The 19,702-nt window shown below is 49.3% G+C and overlaps 1 protein-coding gene across 13 annotated transcripts in view; it reads left to right on the forward strand.

Annotated features, from left to right (window-relative positions):
* AFAP1L2 (actin filament associated protein 1 like 2) overlaps positions 1-19,702 on the forward strand; it is a 100,110-nt gene that overhangs the window by 48,133 nt on the left and 32,275 nt on the right. For 11 of the 13 annotated variants that reach the window (XM_036829050.1, XM_036829054.1, XM_036829060.1 and 8 more), the window contains 2 exons: positions 12,447-12,575; positions 18,506-18,580. In XM_036829050.1, the coding sequence (XP_036684945.1) occupies positions 12,447-12,575; positions 18,506-18,580 (204 nt within the window). Of the gene's footprint in view, positions 1-12,446; positions 12,576-12,611; positions 12,631-18,505; positions 18,581-19,702 lie in introns of those variants that run through there. The other 2 variants (XM_036829061.1, XM_036829057.1) reach the window with 2 other exon arrangements.

A 19,702-nucleotide genomic window follows, 5' to 3' on the forward strand; every position in this document is an offset into this window, starting at 1 on the left:
CTGTTTTCTTTCCTTGGGAGGCTGTGTCTGGAGATGGCCAAGGTGGCCCCGGGCTGACATTCCAGCAGCTCGGAGACCAAGAGGTAGTTCTAGGAAGAGTCCCACGGCTGCCGCTCATTGGCTTGGCTCTCATCACGAGGCCATCCGTAAGCCAATCACTGTGGCTAAGGGAATGAAACACTCGGGCTGACTCCAAGGTCATGTAGCTGCCATGGAGTCGGGGGTGGGGCTTCTAGTCCCACCCAAGCTGCAAATAGAGTTGGGTAGAAGGGTTTCCCAAAGAGAAATTGGGTGCGAATAAGAAGGGCAAGTAGATGCTGGGGAAGGGGGAAAAACAGCAGATAGGATCCACTGCACGCGCTCATGGGTTGTCCCTTCTGAGGCAACGTTTTTAATGGTGGTGTGCTCTTTGCCCATAGGAACGTTGCCTGGGTTGCTGTCAAGGCAGGTAGGGAGGGTGGTGCTGCAGGGTCAGGGGTTAGATGGGCAGAGGGTGGGAAAGAAGCACAGGACCTGGTAGCCACTTCTCAATTCACAGCCTGCCATGGACTCTTGTTCTGCACATACGTATCTGGTATGGAGACCTGGGCTGGGGAGCTACAGGAAGCTTGGAAAACCTGCACTTATTTATTTTCAACGTTATGTGTTTCTAGGAAGGTGGTTCCTCAGAGGGGCTTAACCCGAATTCCACCCCAGTTACCTCTGCTGCCCTTCTGCCAGGACACAGTGTAATAGTCCTGCAAAAACCAAACAGGGATATTTCCAACCACTTTTTTGAAACTGTTCTACTAAAATTACAGTGTATATGTGTGTGGGAGTGTGTGTTTATGGAGGGTCTTCCATAGCCATCTTATAGGAGAGATTTAGGTTTTATTTAGCAGCTAACATTTACCTTAGTATATGTACTTTATGGGATTATTTTGTGATCTTTACACCAGTCTTATGAAGTTGGTACTGTTATTAACCCCATTTTACAAATGAGGAAACTGAAGCACAGAGAAGTGAATTAAGCTCTCCAAGGCCACACAGCCTGTATGTGGTAAAGCCAAGGGTGAGCCATGATTTGGAACTAAGATTTAAGCAATGGAAAGTTGTTTTTTTAAAAAATTTATTTATTTATGTATTTATTTAGGCTGCATTGAGTCTTCGTTGTTGTGTGCGGGCTTTCTCTAGTTGCAGCGAGCTGGGGCTACTCTTCGTTGCAGTACGCGGGCTTCTCAATCCGGTGGCTTCTCTTGTTGTGGAGCACAGGCTCTAGGCGTGCGGGCTTCACTAGTTGAGGCACGTGGGCTCAGTAGTTGTGGCTTGTGGGCTCTAGAGCGCAGGCTCAGTAGTTGTGGTGCACGGGCTTAGTTGCTCCACGGCATGTGGGATCTTCCCGGACCAGGGATCAAACCCGTGTCCCTTGCATTGGCAGGCGGATTCTTAACCACTGCGCCACCAGGAAAGTCCCTAAGCAATGGGAATTTAGAATCTGGTACAGGTGGGAAGGGCATGAAGGACACTGCTTTCTCTGGACCAGGAACCCAGGGCAAAAGGTACACAACCACCACCCTCAACCTGCCCAGGACATTCCAGCAGTTCAGAGGGAGTGTGAGGTCAGGGGTGAGAAATTCCAGGTTCCAGCAGCCACCAGGGTCCAGGCCAGACAAAGAGGCTGGGGGGCTAGGAGGCCCTTGTCCTCTAGCCCAGCTTCCTTGGAGCCCCAAGGGGCATTGAATCAGGCTGGGGGTAGCCTCCTGCCGGCTGACTCCAAGGTCAAGGGGGTCGTGGTTTTAGATTGCCAGGGCTGATTTTGACCTCCTTCACGTTGGAGGCCTGAACAGGATGAAGAGGCCCCACTGGCACATCAGCCCAATGATGTGTCATTACTTTTGCCAAATGCTGGAAAGAAACAGGAAATCTGAACAGTACAGTGATTATTTTTTCTTTCCATACATTTTTAGTTTGTGTCCTTTTTGTGTAATACAAATAGCAAGTGAATAAGGACAAACCTAAATTTGCAGCCAAAACCAAAAGCATACCAGCCCCTCAGCAGTGTCTTCTCTTCATGTAATAACTCACTGCTCTTTTGTGTTGAGGAAAAGGGGAGGGTGTAAAGCAGGAATGAAAAATTTCCCAGAACCCCTCCGCCGAGAGATAACCACTGTTATTTTCCAGCCTTCTTTTTTTTTTTCTGTTAGACACAGTACTTCCCAAACTTCCAAAGTGAACTTGAGTGACCCCTGACAGCCTCTTGTTCAGAGACTGAAATGGTTTGTGCCAGCTGCTGTGGGACTTGCCATGCGGGGAGACACCCAGCTGAACCTCTGCGCCTCCCACCCGCATAACTGAGTCTGAATGAAGCCAGTCTTCTGGCAGATTGCATTTAAGGAATGTCCTAACTGAGCCCGGGGACAAAGGCCCCCTGGGCCCCAAAGCCTCTTTGTCTGGCCTGGACCCTGGTGGCTGCTAGAACCTGGGGTGCCTCGCTCCTGCCCTCCTGCGCCCCTTGAACTGCTGGAGTGCCCTGGGGATCGAGCTCCTTTGGCCCTGGGTTCCTGGTCTCCAGGGGAATGCCCACCTCCGTGCCCCTCCCACCTGCACCCTTGAGTAAGTTCTCCCACCAGAGCGCTGCCCAGGTGTGAGATATGTCCGCTGCTAGGGGCTGCCTCTGGATGGTCCTTCCAGAGCTGTTAGCTGTGGTTTTCCAAGCACTGACTTTTGAGCAAAGCACTGTTTAAGCACAGTGGGGGAAACCAAACCAGAAGATGTGGTCCCTACCTACGCAGAGCCTTCAACTTCACTAGGGACCAAGGACTTGCATTCATGGGACAAATAGAAAATAAAGATGGGAGAATCACCAGGTAATAGCCCCTGTGCTGTCGGACTGCATGGACAGGTGCTTCTGGGCAGGCTGAGGCAGAGAGGAAGTGGCCCTTGGCAGGCGCCTGGCCTCTCTTCCTCGCTGTGCTTGGTTTGATGTCTTTGGTGGTTACTATGTGAATTTCTGAGGGGCCCTATCTGAGCGGCTCTGGTTCCAGTTGGCTTCATAGCTGGGGTTGGAATTCTGCTCTTGGGGAGGTTTGTTCCATCTGAGAGGTCACCAGTGAGCAACTCGAGTTGTTTTTCCAGTAGTGCAAGCCACAGCAAAGCATCTGTCCCATCTCTTCAAGCCCGCACAGATGATCTGGGAATGCAGAGGGCGGCCTCTTCTTGGGGATGTGTTTTAAGTGATGAGACTCCAAGATAGGTGAGAAAAAGCAGATCTTGCAAAAATGATGACAAACTGACCTTGAAGGTCAGACTCAGCGGGGAGAAGCGCAGTCACAGCGCTGGTAAATGGAGCACAGCCCTCTCCCCCTCGCCATTTCTTGGAGGTGGAGATAAAGAAAAACTCCTGGAGTATTTATCCTGGAGAAAGTTATTTACGTTTCTGGCTCAGTCTCCTGAGGTCCAAGCAGGCGGGATCAGTGACAGCCCACCGGAGGAGTAACCTGCAAATCTTTTGGGTGCTGATTACCAGTGATAAGAGCTCCCACTTGTTTAAGCAGGACAAAGAACTGAGTTCAGTGATGTGTACACACAGAGACATCTTGGTTCTTGCCTTCCACACCCTCACTGTCCAGAAGGGAAAAGATGTTAGGAGGGAAAAAAAGATATTTTCAAATGTATCTGACTTGATATAACAAGCATGAACCTAGAAAGTTCTCCATGTGAAATCAGAATTGAGTTATATAGCAACACTGTGGAAATTTGTTTTTTAAGGACTCATAAGTAATTTTATAAAGTAAAAAGACTTTTCATGAAGCAATCATCACACCTTTATCTCTGTGGTTCATCACCTTGGCTGCATAGTAGAATCACCTGGGAAGCTTTGAAAACTCCTGAGGACCAGACCGCACCCAGAGCAATTACAGCAGGAGCTCTGGGGGTGGACCCAGGCATCAGGAATTTTTTTTAACTCCCCGGGTGACTCCAATATGCAGCCTTTGCTGAGAATCACCGCTTTATCTTTTGTATGCATGGCCCTGAGTGGTCTTCCATTTGGTGTCCTGAAAGCAGGAGTGCCCTTGACAGTCAGCAGGAGGGTGCCTTCAGGAGCATGAGAAACTGGTGTGAGGACACAGGAACCTGCTGTGTCTGTGCAGAAGCACCCAGCAGAGAAGAGATCTCTTAATATATGGAGACATATGGGCTTCCTCCAGCCACAGGATGGAATACTACACAGCAATCAAAAGGAACAAACTTCTCATACATGTAACAACAATGGACGAATCTCAAATGCCTTATGTTCAGTAAAAGGAGCCAGACTCCAAGGGTTCTGCAGGTTGCCAGGGCCTGGGAGTGGAGAAGGGGTCACCTGCAGAAGGGCACAAAGGAACTTTTTGGGTGATGGAATTGTTCTGTATCTTAATTGTGGTGGTAGTTGCCACAGCTGAGTGTGTTGGTCAAAACACTAGATTTTTATGCAGTAAAAACAGAGGATGTTGCTGTATGTAAGTTAACAGCCCAATTAAAAAATTATTTTTGTTTAAAAAAACCCACTTCCTCATTAATGATGAAGGGACAAACAGAATGTGGTATATCCATACAAGGGAACATTATTCAGCCATAAGAAGGAATGAGGGCTTCCCTGGTGGCGCAGTGGTTGAGAATCTGCCTGCCAATGCAGGGGACACGGGTTCGAGTCCTGGTCTGGGAAGATCCCACATGCCGCGGAGCAACTGGGCCCGTGAGCCACAACTACTGAGCCTGCGCGTCTGGAGCCTGTGCTCCGCAACAAGGGAGGCCGCGATAATGAGAGGCCCGTGCACCGCAATGAAGAGCGGCCCCCACTTGCCGCAACTAGAGAAAGCCCTCGCACAGAAACGAAGACCCAACACAGCCATAAATAAATTAAAAAAAAAAAAAAAAAAAACTGACTCAGTAGAGTCTTTGTAAATAAAAAAAAAAAAAAAAAAGAAGGAATGAAATACCATACATGCTACAGCATGGATGAACCTTGAAATCATGATGCATCGTGAAAGAAGCCAGACTCAGAAGGCTACAGTTTGTATGATTCCATTTACATGAAATATTCAGAATTGGCAAATCTACAGAGTCAGAAAGCAGATTTGTGGTTGCCACAAATCTGGGGGAGGAAAGAATGGAGAGCGACAACCTAATGAGTTTATGTTTCAGGTGATGAAAAAGTTCTGGAACTAGGTAGTGGTGGTGATGGTTGCATGGCATGGTAACACTGAGTTGTAAGCTTTAAAGTGGCTAAAGTGGTAAATTAATGTAAAGTTATGTGCGTATTACCACCATAAAAAAAGAAAGAAACCCACTTCCTATCAACATGCCTGGCACATACCCATCGGTACATCGGGTACTTGGTAAAGGCTGACGTGGCGTTTGGCACTTTTAGAGGAAGGGGGATTGGGCCTCCTAAAAGTGGGGGGAGGTCTCCTTTTAGGTGGAGTAAAGGGGCATGTTTTCCAAAAGCTCATTCTTGAGAACTTGACGGTTCTCTATGATCAGGATGAGTCTGCTGGTATTTTCTGCTCTTCATTGCAACCCACCTGGTGCTGTTGCTTGTCACAGAAACTTTCACCAGCTTCATAGCTTCGGTTGGTCCCCAGCAGTCGGGTTCATGCAAATAATATGCCCTGTGGCTCAGTGTTCGGAACCCCGTTGGAGCAGGGAGGGGGATGCGTGTCTTTATACTTAAAGAACAGGTCTGCTTAGTTTCACGTTTGGAAGGAAAATCACCCTCAATCATGGGTCTTCAGCAAACGCAGCTGAATAAATAAAAATGCGTGTGTAAAACAGCGGGGGAACCACGAGGAGCAGCTTTTTTGGCATGTTGGGAAGACGTTTATGGTTGGGAACCTAGCGACCAAAAAGCAGGACTGCCTCAAGAGGAGAAAAACTGGGGGAGGAGGTCATGTGGAGGCAGAGCTTGGCCGGGGCCGAGGACAATGAATCGAGCAGTTGACCCGTCCAGCTCTGCGTGGGCCTTGCAAGTCCTGAACAAGAATCTTATTGATGATTTGTCTGCCCGTGAGCAGACAACTCTGAACTTTAACAGAGCCAGGATGGAAAGCCTGCACAAGGGCCTACAGTTTCCACGATGAACAGCACACTTATTTTTCCCTCCCTCCACTGGAGGATGAGGAAGAGACCAAAAATGAGCAATGTGGGGGTGATGGGGGAAGGGAACTGGGACGAGTGCATTCCAGAGCCTCAGTGAAATGGCCGCATTCCTCCCAGGGATGGCCCGTCCCTCCGAGCTCTAAGGGCTTTAAAATGTCACCAGGGTTGGCGCACATTGGGGCCGTGCTTTTATTGTTATTTCCAAGAGCCTGAGCTCTCGGTTTCCCCTGCTTTTCCAAAGTTTGCTTCGCGCCACTTGGCTTTGATGAAAGGCCTACATGAATACCTGCTTGCGCTGACTGAAATCCATGCAAAGAGGAGTTTCCTTTTTCCAGAATAAGACCATAGCTGCTTCACTTTATGCCTTTTCGGGTTACGAAGGTTTTCACAGGAACGCTCTTCTTTGGGGTAGCGGGGGAACCTGTAGCGGGACCCCAGGGGGTGTGATGGCAGGAGCGTCACTGGCCTGTGCTGTGCTTAGTGCCTTGTCAGAGGCCCGAACCTACGAAGGCTGACCCTTGACCAGAAGGGGCTCAGGCCTAGCCCAGAATACAGACCTGGCACAGATGAGACAACTGAGAACAACTGACTTTGACCGTGAGGAGTCTAGGGACGAGAGCTGGCAAGAGAGCTGAGTGTCCTCGGTCATGGGTGTGGCTCTGTGGAGTCGGGCGCCTGGACGGAGCTTGAAGGATGATGTGGATCCAGAGAGGAAGGGAAATGACCTCTGGGTTTCATGACTCCCTCTGGTTCCCGGTCCTGCGTTTCTTCAACCCTGGTGCATACCCTTCACCTAACTCAGCTGTTTTAGAGGAGAAGGAGGGTATCTGCTTCCTCAGTACTCCCCATCTTCCCATCTTCCCAATCTTCCCATCGGCCTAGCCCATCAGTTCCCCAGCAGCAGGGACCACAGATGCCCAGTTAACTGCAGTGTCCTCAGGCCCGTGTGTCTGATGGTATCCTGCAGCTCTCAGCCACCCATGGGCATCTTCTCTTACAATCTCCGCATCTAATGGCCCATGGTTGCTACCTGTCACATGTCTCAAGTCCAACCCCTCCATCCCATCCCCTGCTACCTTGGGAAGCAGAGGCCATGATCCAGGTCAACCTTTCCGACTTCCCCAGGGCGGTCGGCAGACAGCAAGTACTTGGACTTGTTCACAGTTGGACTTGAACCCCAGTGCCGCTGTTAACGGCAGATGTGACTGAGTTAGGTTGTGATCCAGGCTCAGGAGCCCATTCCCTCGGCTGTGCACTTGCAGAGTGCTTGGGAGAATTGGAGGTGGTGGGGTGCAGCGCCCCGCATGGCCCCAGCCGCTGTGATTGGGTGACACCCTCATCTTCCTTAGCTGAGCTAATGCAGTCCTCTTACTGGCCTCCCTGCCTCCCCTTCCTGTCCCCTGGTCCCCTTCCATCGTCCTCCCCACAGCTGGCAGAGTTACTCTATTTCTAGCCTGCTTGAAGAGCAGCATAGCATGGTTGCCTCCACGGCATTGCCCAGAATCCCTGCCTGCAGGATGAGGCACGAACTCCCTAGCAAAGCATATAAAGCCCTTATGATCTGCCCACAGGATCTAAGTCTGCAGTTCTGGCCGCAGAGCCCACTTTCTCTCCTTCAAGGCCCACCCACCCCGCCCCCATGCTCTGGGTGCCCTGATACACGCGCTACTCGTGGTTTCTCAGACACCCGTGTGCTTTCAGCATCTGAATAGTCTTCTGAGTGTCATTCCCTTTTCCTGAAATGCCTCTGCCTCTTCCTGGTGAGCTGCTCTTCATCCTCAGTGGCCAGCTTACAAATTCCTCTCCCTGATAACCCCAAAGTTCGTCTCTTTCCTCGGTGCATTCCCGATCCTTGGAGATGTCCCGGGATCACTTCTATCCTGTGTATTCCCTGGTGCCCTAGTTCCAGGCATGGGGCTCCTGGAAGTGCAAGGGACCCCATCAGGGTCACCTTTGTCTCCCCAGAGCCGAACATTGATGCTTTTCATCCTTTGGCTTGGTATGTATTTGCTCACATAAAAATAAACAAGGCTGTTTTCCAGGAATCAGGCAGCTTTGGGGAATAGCTGAGGATGTGGAAGCAAGAGACACTTGAAGTTCTCGTGCTTTTTTCTTTTTTTGTTGGCAGGAGTAGCAGCAGTGGAGTTCAGGAGGTCAGGAAACATGCAGCTTGAGATCCTAGTTGTTTTGCGAGGCCCTTTCACTTTCCTTATCCGCTGTAGCTGAGTTCAAGCCTCAGAGTCATTTATCCTCTGTTGTCCCCCAGTTTGACTTCTTTTTTTTCTTTTTTAATATTTTCTAGTGTCTCGTTTTAATTCACTTGTTTCTTTTTTTAAAAAAATTTTATTTATTTATTTATTTTTGGCTGCGTTGGGTCTTCGCTGCTGCGCGCGGGCTTTCTCTAGTTGTGGCGCACGGGGGCTACCCTTTTCGTTGCGGTGCACGGGCTTCTCATTGCGGTGGCTTCTCTTGTTGCAGAGCACAGGCTCTAGGTGCACGGGCTTCAGTAGTTGTGGCACACGGGCTCAGTAGTTGTGGCTCGCGGGCTCAGTAGTTGTGGCTCACGGGCTCTAGCGCGTGGGCTCAGTAGTTGTGGCGCACGGGCTTAGTTGCTCCGTGGCATGTGGGATCTTCCCGGACCAGGGATCGAACCCGTGTCCCCTGCAGTGGCAGGCGGATTCTTAACCACTGCGCCACCAGGGAAGTCCCTCAGTTTGACTTCTTTAAGCTCATTGCTTTCAGCCTGTTGAGTTTCTGCAGCCAACTGGAAACTCATGAATAACTGTTCAAAATCAAACAAAACCAAACAAAAAACAACCTAAGGCCTTACTCTACGAGGGCCTCTTCCCAGAAATCTTCCAGCCTTAAACCTCTTGTCTGATATCAGCTGCTTGACTCTTGAATTTTCGGTAGTGTGCCCTGGTCTGTTAATCACTTCACCTGTGCTGGTCTTGTCCCGCCAACAAGCTTGCAGAAGGCAGGAACCACGCCATCCAGATCTCCTTTCCAGTTTCCCAGTAAGTTGAGGCTGAGGGCCCAGCTGAGTGCTGGGCACACTGTGAGGTCTCGCCGGATGCTGATTCGGTGGGCTCTGGGAGCTTTTGCTGGTGCTCTTTCAAAATTCACTCCATTAAGAGTTTAATCAATTTTAAGTAAACTGGGCAGAAGCCACTGGCCTCTTGGAGATTCCCTGGGGTGTTCTTCTCAATACCCAAGGACGGGGCAGGAGACTCTGCTGTTGGTCCATGGCTCTTTCCCAAGCAGAACTACCTCATGCGGCTTCTTTCTTGCCTCACCTTGGCTATCACTTACCGTCTGCTCATCTCTTCTCCGGCAGAGATGAGGGCATCTTCCATCCAACATCTAGGCGCACGGGCCAACACGTATCACATGCAGCATTTGGGCCGCTGGCTACGTGAAGGTGTCTCTTACCTTCACTTGGCTTTTTTTTTTTTAATTTTATTTATTTATTTATTTATTTATTTATGGCTGTGTTGGGTCTTCGTTTCTGCGTGAGGGCTTTCTCTAGTTGTGGCAAGCGGGGCCACTGTTCATCGCGGTGCGCGGGCCTCTCACTATCGCGGCCTCTCTTGTTGCGGAGCACAGGCTCCAGACGCGCAGGCTCAGTAATTGTGGCTCACGGGCCTAGTTGCTCCGCGGCATGTGGGATCTTCCCAGACCAGGGCTTGAACCCGTGTCCCCTGCATTGGCAGGCAGACTCTCAATCACTGCGCCACCAGGGAAGCCCTCACTTGGCTTTTGACAAGCCAGAGGGGAAGTGACACGTAGACTTCTGTGGGACCTGCTTGATTCTTCATCCTTTACCAGGACACTGAAGAGGGAGAGAGGAGGTTTCTCTGCTGTTTCTCTCTGCAGTACTCTCAGACCTTCTCCCTGCAGGGAGAGAGTGGTCTGATCTACGACAGGCAGCACCCACTCATCTGAGCGAGCTGGCTATTTGATCTGACAGTCATGTGCGCTGGTACTGTTATCACTGCTTTCTTCCGAAATAAGCATCCTCATTCCCCTTTCCCTTCCTCCAGCTCTCTCCCAGTCAGTGGCAATATTCATTCCAGGGAGTTTGGTTTTTCAGGAATGGAGTCAGAGGCTACTACCCCACTAAGAGCCAAGGGGGTGTTTGAACAGAAATAGGACACTGGGCTCTCCCTTAGAACCAGGGGAGTATAAGGGCTTCTATAATGAGGGGGTTAGGGGATAGTCAGGGGCTCTGGTTCAGTTCTGGGGCATCAGGCCTTTGGGGGATGCTGGAAGAAGGCCCTACATGGAGGCATCAGGTGGGGTGTTGCCAAGAGCTCGGCCTTGGAGTCAGGCAGCAAACCCAGCTCTCTGTCATGGGCCATGTGGGCCGTTATGGGTCTTCTCTGGGCCACCAGGTTCACATCTGCAAAATGGGCATAATGTTGCTTGCCTCCTAGAGTTCTTGTGATCTAATTGGTACCTAATAACTTTATTCATTATTTCCATAAACGTTCATTCAACACTTATAACAGTGTGAGGTGCCAAAGATGCAAGACAGGTGTGGTTCTGACTCACTGAGCTAACAGACTAGACCAGGATGAGGAAGACAAAAATACACGTTAAAAATGAGCAAATAAATAAAACTGTTATTTCATTCATTGTTGATATTGCTCATTTTAAAATCTTATTTTAAAAATACTGTGTATTCAAAAAAATATTGTATATTCATATTGCTAGTAAGTTGTGATTAGGCTATGAAAGCAGGAGATAGATGTTGAGTTAGAAAATGATAAGAAATATCTAGTTTGGAGAGGGTGGTCAGGGAAGGCTGCTCTGAGGAGGTGACCTTCCTTTCCTTCCTCTCCCTTACATGGTAGGGTAGGGAATGTTACAGTGCAAGGTTTTGTTTTTTCTCTGAAGGGGAGCTTAGAGACAAATACTACTGGTGGAGAATAAGAAGTAACTAATGATGTCACAGGATGGGGGGAGACGATGAGGACAAAGCTCTTTGTGTGGTTAGCATAGCATTTCACAAGCATGGTTGTGAAGAGCACAGATTTTGTCTTTTACACCAACCTTGTGAGATGGGCAGGGCCCACACAGTCTTCTCCACTTTACAGATGAGGGAATGAGCTTGGAGGGATGGTGTGACCACTCAGAGTTCCAGCAGCAGGTGGCGGAGGGCGGCTCTGGGCGTCTTGGCTGCTGTCTTGGAAGGAGGGCCCTCAGGTGTGGCCCCTAGCATTACATTTAGACCCACGCTTCTCAGCGTTGGCTGCATATTGGAATCACCTGAGGAGGTTTAAGACCTAATAACTCCTGGGTCTCGCTCCCAGAGATTCTGATATCATCAGTCTGGGTGCGGCTTAGGCATCAGGAGTTATAAAATCTCTCCAGGTGATGCCAATGCAGCCAGGGTTGGAAAGCACTGTTTAGACCCTCCAGGAGCCGCTGCCATTAATGAGCATATTCTGGAGAGCCAGCTGGGCAGGGAGCGCCAAGGTGAGGACCCCACCAGTGAATGCCGCATCCTGGTCTTAATAGAGATTTAGGTTATTAACGATAATAACAACAACAGTAATGGGGAAGGCCCTGCACCTAGACTGTTGCCCGCTGCACTAATGTTTCTGCAATGTACTTCCAGCTAGAAATTGGCCAGTGCTTCTATAACGGTGGCCCTTGAGAGAGGCGTATTAGACAACTAGATCCGAGGCACCACAGCCCTTAACCAGCTTGGGAGTGATGCTGGCCTAGTGGCAATTGAGGTGGCTCAGTCACTGAAGAATCTCAGGGAAAGGTTTTGTTTGTCCAAGTGTGGCTTTTGATAGGTTGTCCATATTCCTGCAGGGACAGAATAATCACTGTGTCATCTCCCTGAAGTGACTCTGTGTTCCCCCATCCTTGGGGAAAGGATTAACAACTGGGTCAACCACAGCATTTCTTTTGATGGTTGCGGGTCTGATCTGTGTTCAAGTTCCCCAGACGCTGAGCTGTTTTGATTGGCCTTTATTGAGGAATAAAATCCTGTTTCCAGATTCTCACAGCCTGATAGGCTTGATTGGGCCACCTTGGCCACCGTCACTCCAGCAAAGGGTAGCCCCGCAGCTTTGGCCAAGGTTGTCCATCTCGAAGCCAAGGGCCTGTTTGCCTCTCCCCAGCGACGCTGGCACTGGGAATTGCACCTATTGGCTTGGCTGGGCCCCCCATGTGCTGCCTGGCCTCACCCTGGATCCCTCCCCTGGAGACCAGAGGGTCCGTCATGGGATGCTGTGGGATCGGAGGTGTATCTGAGCTGGGCCTTTGGAGAGAAGGCAGCTGCTATAAGGGATTCTTCTGTTTTCTGTCTCTAGCCCTGGAGCAGCTGCTGACAGAGCTGGATGACTTCCTCAGAATTCTTGACCAAGAGAACCTGAGCAGCACAGCTGTGGTGAAGAAGAGTGGCCTGGCCGAGCTCCTCCGGCTTTACACCAAAAGCAGCAGTGAGTGTGGCCGGGGCCTTAGTAAAGAGGTCCCCGTGGAAGCAGGACGATGGTTGTACGTGTGTTAGAGCTGCCAAAATGACACCCCACAGACTGGGTTGAACAACAGAAATTCACTTTGTCACAGTTCTGGAGGCTAAAAATCAGGGTTGGTTCCTTCTGAGGTCTCTCTTCTTGGCATGTAAATGGTCCCCTTCTCCCTGGGTCTTTACACCATCTTTCCTCTGTGTGAATGGCGGTGTCCAAATTTCCTCTTCCTATAAGGACACCATTCATACTGGATCAGGGCCCGCCCCAGTGACCTCATTTAACGTTAATTATGTCTTTAAAGACACTTTCTCCAAATACAGTCACATTCTGAGGTATTCAGGGTTAGGACTTAATTTATGCATTTTGAGGGGGACATAGTTCAGCCCGTAACAATAGTGCAAGAGTGATGGCACGTGTATGGCAGCCCCAGGAGTTTCTGAACACTCAACACAGTAGCCCACGAGAGCACTTTTCCTTATGGTTGAAAGCAGAGAAGGGATAATAAACTGGTATAATAATAGCTAACGCTTAATTGAGCACTTCCTGCCTGCACATGTATTGCACGGGCTTCATCTTCAAGACACCCCTGTGAGGTTGGTGCTGTTATTACAGATGAGGAGACTGAGGCCTGGAGAGTGTCAATAACTTGCCCAGTGTCATACAGCCCAAGGGAAGACAGGAAAACATTGTTTTAAGACTTTGTAAATCACAGAACTGTGAGTTCATTGTTTTTCTATCTTCTTAATTGAGCTAGATTTTGTATCCAGTCAAGTACACAGATCTTAAGGAGTCAATTCAGTGAGTTTTGACAGCTGTATACACCTGTGTACCCACCACCCAAACTAAGACATAGAACATTTCTATCATCCCAGAAAATTCGCTCTTGCCCCTTCCCAGGGCAAGAATTCCTCCCTATCCCCACCCCAAGGCAACCATTTTTCAGATTTCTACCACCACTGATTAGCGTTGCCCATTCTGGAGCTTCATATAAACGGAGTTGGATGGTTTGTGCTTTGGGTCTGGCCCCTGTCCCTCCGTGCTGTGGACTGTATCGATAGTTCCTTTTATAGCTGAATGGTATTCCCTTCTGCGAATATACTGCAATCTGCTCATCCGTTCACTTGTTGATGGACATTTGGGTTGTTTGCAGATTTGGGCTAGTATGAATAATAAGGCTGCTTTGAACAGTCTTGTACAAGTCTTCTTGTGGACATATGGTTTCATTTCTAGCACAGGTTTTTTTTTTTTTTTTTAAAGAAAAACCTTCTTGTGAAGTCATAACAGTTTAGTCGAGTTTATTTTTATATCGGATGTTTGAGAATTGAAAGTGATATTTTGGGGACAGTAAGGGACAGTAAGAGGACATCTAATCCATCTGTCTCACAGTAGGAATAGCCCAGATCCTTGCCAGGGAGGGAAGTGCACCTGCTTTGGCCATCACAGTCAGGAACTCCTCCCTGACATCCAGCCTGCGTCCACTGGGCTACATTTCAAAGTCCCTTTTCCTTTTTTTCTCGTTCCCTGTGGAATTAGTTCCTATTGTCTGAATATCAGAGAAGTCATAAAGCTGAAGCATGTTGCTATATGTTCGGCAGCCTTCTCTTCTGTCTGGCTCCCTTAGCCTTTCATCAGAGGGGTTTTCCGGCAGCCCCTTCATTGCCTTTGAGCTCTATAGGCTCCTCCTAGCTTTGTAGTGAGCGTCTGCCGACCCGCTTTGAGTGCTGGTCAGAAGCACATCAAAGGTGGGATGAGCACATGGGAAATCCCCATTACACAGCAGGTAAGTTACAGAGGGATGAATCACTCCACAGAAGGACTCATCGTGGAATTCTTTAGAGGGCACACTCCCAGGCTATTTAGATGTGCTCCAACTTGAGAATGTTTAATGATAAAGAACACCTTTGTTGGGAATTGAGAAACACCCCTGTGATGGCGTCTGACCCCTGGTTCTTGGTTCTCACCACTCCATCAGAGCTCCCGGTGTGGGGTCCCCTTTCTGGTTTAGTGTGGCTTCCTGTAGGGTGACCTCTGTTTCACCCTTGATGTGTGTATGTTCTGCTCTCATAAAGTCAGGCCTTCCCCACCCTTGGTCTCTGCAGCTTGTAGGGCTGCAGGAGCTGCTGAGAACGGGTCAGGGGGCACCCCGGTATGAATCGCCCCCAGAGCACACCCAGACCACCGATAAACGTGCATAGCCGTACCGAGGCCTTTGGCTGTCACTTCTGTTCTCCAGGTCAGTGCCCACGGATGAATAGCCACTGTTTTCGAACTTCCCCTTCTGGTCTTTTTTGCACCCTCTCAGATGGCAGAGTGGTTATAACAGCAGCTGACACTTTTTGTGCTCTTTCCATTTCCCAGCCCGGTGCTTAATGAATGAAATGACTTGGATTATGTCATCTAACCCCGTCCCAAGGCAGTGAGGGAGTTGTCGTTTCCATCTTACCGACAAGGGAACTGAGGTTTGGAGAGTTACTTTAGGCACATGGCCGTGCGTGGCAGAGCCCAGGCTTGGGCCTGGGCCAGCAGACCTAACCATCATGCTCCCCTCCTCTCTCCACGGTCCAGATGAGTCTGCACCAGGCTAATTGTGCTGCACAGGATAGAATCCAAAGCCCCTTAAATTGAAAGCACTGGTTGTTTTCTCTCAGCTTCCCATGGCTGCCTCACTGTGTATCTTCCAGAAAATTAACTCAGCCTGACAGGACTTGTAGGTGGAGGCAGGATGATCATTTCAAGATAGCCTGTGGTCTCCACTGGCTGAGCTGTTGCTTACTTCCACACATTTGGGGCAGAGCATGAGTGTGTGTGTGTGTGTGTGTGTGTGTGTGTGTGTGTGTTTGTACTTTTCAGATGGAATTGTCCATTTTCTGATCTTCAGTGTATTACTGAATTTTCCACTCTCTTTGCCTTTCGTCTAGGTGGTAAGGTCAAGGCATGGATTGAGGTCTGTTTATTGGGGCCCCGATATTTTTTCCTGTCTTAACCTTGAGGGCCCCCCAGTACCCTGCTCAGAGACTCTGGGAACATTTCAGGGGCTGCCCTTGTGGTGGGAAAAGCTTCAAACGTTCAGTCTATGCAGCTGTAGTAGAGAGGGTCCGGGACCCTCCTCCCTACCCCTCGCCACCACCCTCTTCAGACAGGGGTCGTTCCCCCAGGCTCCACACACTTGCTCAAAGCACGATGAGCTCTCCTTTCCACCGTACCTGTAGTTGCTGTCATTTCCCACATACCTGTGCGACTGTCCCATCTGGGTCTGCCCCCTCTCCCCCTCCCACCCCCGCCCCCAATCTGGTGGGTTCACAAAGGCAGAGACAGTGTCTGTTTTGTTCTCTGCTGTATCCCCAGCACCTAGTACGGTGCCGGTGCTCAGTGCACTTCTGAAAATGAATGAGAGGATGATGGAAATTCTCCAGCCCAAGGCTGCTGCCTCCCAGACCTGGGACAGCTCACCAGGCTTCTCTTTCCAGGGCCAAGTTCACAGGATTGCAGATGTCCTGGGAGCCTCTTACTTACCAACTGGATGGTAGTGTATTAGCAACACTGAGACTCGACACCTAGTCAAGTGTGGCCTGCAGAGTGTCCAAGGAGGGAGACGCAGCCTCGTGACACGGCCAGTGCCAGCTTTCTCTGCAATTTACAAATCACCATCTTGGGGGGGAAGCACCTGCTCAGAATCTAACAGTTAAAACAAGAACAACAATATCTTGCCTTTTCTTTTCTTTTGTACGGGAGTGTGGGCTTAGTTAACAGTATGAAAAAAGAAAAGAATGTAAAATGAACATTAAACACTATTTACGTTCCTTCAGTTCCTTTTTTGATCTTCATCGGTGTCATCGGGATATTTTCATGTAGTTGTGGTTTGCCTCTGTACTCTGCTTTGCATTATTTTTACATTTAGAATTGCTGCCTGTGCACATTTCCGTGTGTTGACGGTTCACATACTTTTTCTTTCTTTTTTTTTTTTTTTTTATTTTGCTTTTCTGAAACATGATCCTGTAACTGTAATTTTTGGATATCTTTGTAAAGAGCAGACATAGAGCTACTTTGTTATTTTTCACAGGTGGGTAGTGTCCATCGATGGATGAACAGTAATGTTCAACCAGCCCCCTATTAGTGGGCATTAAAGTTTTGTTCTTTATAAAAAAAAAAAAAAAAAAAACTCATATAATATTGCAGTAAACACCCTCAAACAAAATTTTGTTTACATGCTGGAGTTTATCTTCAAGATAGATTTCTGGCAGCGGAAATGCTGGGTTACAGAATATGAACACTTAAAATTAAATTATCCTCCAAAATCACTTCCAAAATGGTTGTGCCGGTAATCCATTTACTTTTAAAGGTGACCTGCTGTTACCTATGTTGATGTGCCGTGGTTTCTTTCACCATTTTCCTATTATTGAGCCTTTGAGTTACTTCCCATGTTTTAGGCTGTCATTTTTAATCTCTGTTAGTTACAGGGTTACCTTCCTTTTTCAAATTCCCAAACATTTGAGTTTTGTACATTTGAAAGTTTCAGTTAGGTAGAACTAGGCAATATTTCATCACAATTATTTTCCATACTATGCAGGCAAGAAAACCAAGGCACACGGGTTAGCTGTTTTGCTCAGAATTACTGTTAATGGCAGAGCTTGGCCGAGGACCGCCCCCCCCTCCCCTACCCTGTCTCCTGCTTCCCCCTGCAGAGTGCTTTTCTCCTGTGCCATGCTCTGGAGAAGGTACAGACCCAGCCCCTCAGTGGAAGTATGCAAGTTGTGGATAACTACGTTTAGACCTTGTAGTTCCCTTCCATTAGTTGCTGCGGCCCTTGCTGTAGGGGTGACGTGGCTGACTGGTCCTGGCAGGGCTGGGCACCAGGGTGGCAATGCCATGGGCTGATGCAGGAAGATCCATCCAGCCGTATCCTCCTCCTGTTCCTCTGGGTTCTCAGGGCTCTGTTGACGCAGGCCTGCTGGCTGGAGTCTAGGCGGTCTGTGGTGTGGAACTGGCTGGCGCTGAACTGCCTCCTTCGCCAGGGATTTGAATTGGGCTCCTTGGCTCTGTAGCACCATCTCTAGCCACTGGAATTTATCAGCCGCAAGTTTCTAGGAAATGCAAAGTAAGAGGCACAAAGAAATGCAGGAGGATTTCTAAGAGGAGGAACACTCAGATCGGTCTCCTCTGCAGGCTTCTGAGGAAAGGGTCCAAGCCTTTCTCTGCCTAGACGTGCACGGGGAAGGTGACAGCCTGTACAGAAATGTTTTTAAAGGAGGGGAAGGGCTGTGCCGCTGCAGGTAGAGCAGGTAGCTTCTGGTGCTGCAGGTCCAAATCCCAGCACACTCCCCACTCCAAACCCAGAGCTCAGGCCCCCACGGTGGCACCCCACCTAGAGGCCTGGGAGCTAAACTTCCAGATCCTGAATGTGACCTATCTTATATAGACCTCACTCTGATTGGCCCATGCATGTAATTCAGACTAGGGTGAGAATGACTGATAGGAAATGTTTTACAATTTAAACAAAATGCTAGGAAACCCAGAGAAATCTCTGCTTGGTGGAATATGAGGCAGATATTTAAGGTATGGGTGCTTTTCCACTTAAGACTATTATTCCCAAAGCTCTCCTTCTGTACCCTCCCCTTCCCTTCCCTCTCCTCCCCTTCCCTTCCCTCCCCTCCCCTCCCCTCCCCTCCCCTCCCCTCAGGCTAGAAAACTAACAGTCAGCAATTTGGTATTTCTTTTTTTGGAAATCTGTCAGCTCTTTCTGTAATGGACTCTTTCAATCAACTCAAAATGTTGTATGCTCTTACTGGAATCCAGGCTGATGACAATGTCTCTGAGGGGTGGAGGGGACATCCTTTCTCTCTAGAGGCCCTTTCCCTTCGTGAAATCACATGAAGCCTGTGTCTTCCATCCTCCTTCTGCAGGTTCTGATGAGGAGTACATTTATATGAACAAAGTGACGGTCCACAAGCAACAGGATGCTGAGTCCCAAGACAAAGGTACGGGGCTACTGCTGGTGGAGTGGCCAGCTCCCAGGAAGGGGGCCAGTATAAGCCTTGGTCCCGTCCCACCCCTCCTTCCTCCCAGCCAGCACCACAGACAGGCCTGGTGGGGTTATTTTTGGAAGTCGCATTTTGGTTGATGCTATTTGGGGTTGATGTATTTTGGGATGTCTCATCAGGCCACCTCCTTGCCTCTTAAAGGTCTCATGTCCCCTTCGTGGATAAGGATTCAGTCCCTAAAATCTCTCAGCGTTTCCCAGCATCGTCCCAGGAATAGGAAGTTATAATTCAGATGCTCTAAGAAAGCAGCTGTATAGGTGCTGACCCCATAGCCCCAGCTTTATGACTTTTGACAGAAGTCTGGATTTTATGAGTGTGTGTGTGTGTTGGGGGGTGATGGCGAGGAGTCGGTGATGTCAGCAGCTGCCTTAATATTCGATGGAAGGTTTTGTTCAAAGGTGATCGCTTGGCAGAACATCTTACCTTCCACTGGAAGGACAGGTGGTGTCTTCCATGGCGTCTTAATCTTCTGCTCTGTTCTGCTCTCTGCTTTTGTCTGAAAACCCTCAGGAGTGGGTCCAGCAGGACCTCAGGGAGGCCCAGAGGTTTGCAGAGCTGCCTAGCTGCAGAGGAGAGGGGATTAGAAGCCCCGTCTCCCAACTCTCAAGCCTGTGACTCAAATGCAGAGGCTTAGCGAGAGGTGGGAACACAGCATCCCAAAACATTCAGTCCTGTTAAAGACTTGGCTTCAAGACATCAGCCAGCAAAGCCCCAAGGTCAGATCTGCCTGAACCTGTCTGTCCCCAGCTGGCTTGGCCACCTGCTGAAACGGTCAGGCTCAGAAGAGCCTTTGGTGCCTTTTCCTTAAAAGTGCACAGAGAGTTGGTGGCCAAGTTCCCCAGTGTGGCTTTCACCTCCTGCCCCACCACCAAGCGTGGGCTCAGCAGAAGTCCTCTGCACTAAAGCAGCCCCTGGGCCCTAGGTTGTTTGCCTTCCGGGGAAACCGTGGGGTGGACAGAGGTAATCACAGGGTCGGTGCTGAGAGCAGCTCAATATAGTGACCACGGGCAGCTCCTCCACTCGCTAAAGCTCTGTGGCCAGGGCATTTTGGACATGGGG

Source organism: Balaenoptera musculus, chromosome 16 (assembly GCF_009873245.2).
Source record: "Balaenoptera musculus isolate JJ_BM4_2016_0621 chromosome 16, mBalMus1.pri.v3, whole genome shotgun sequence".
Lineage (NCBI taxonomy): Eukaryota > Metazoa > Chordata > Mammalia > Artiodactyla > Balaenopteridae > Balaenoptera > Balaenoptera musculus.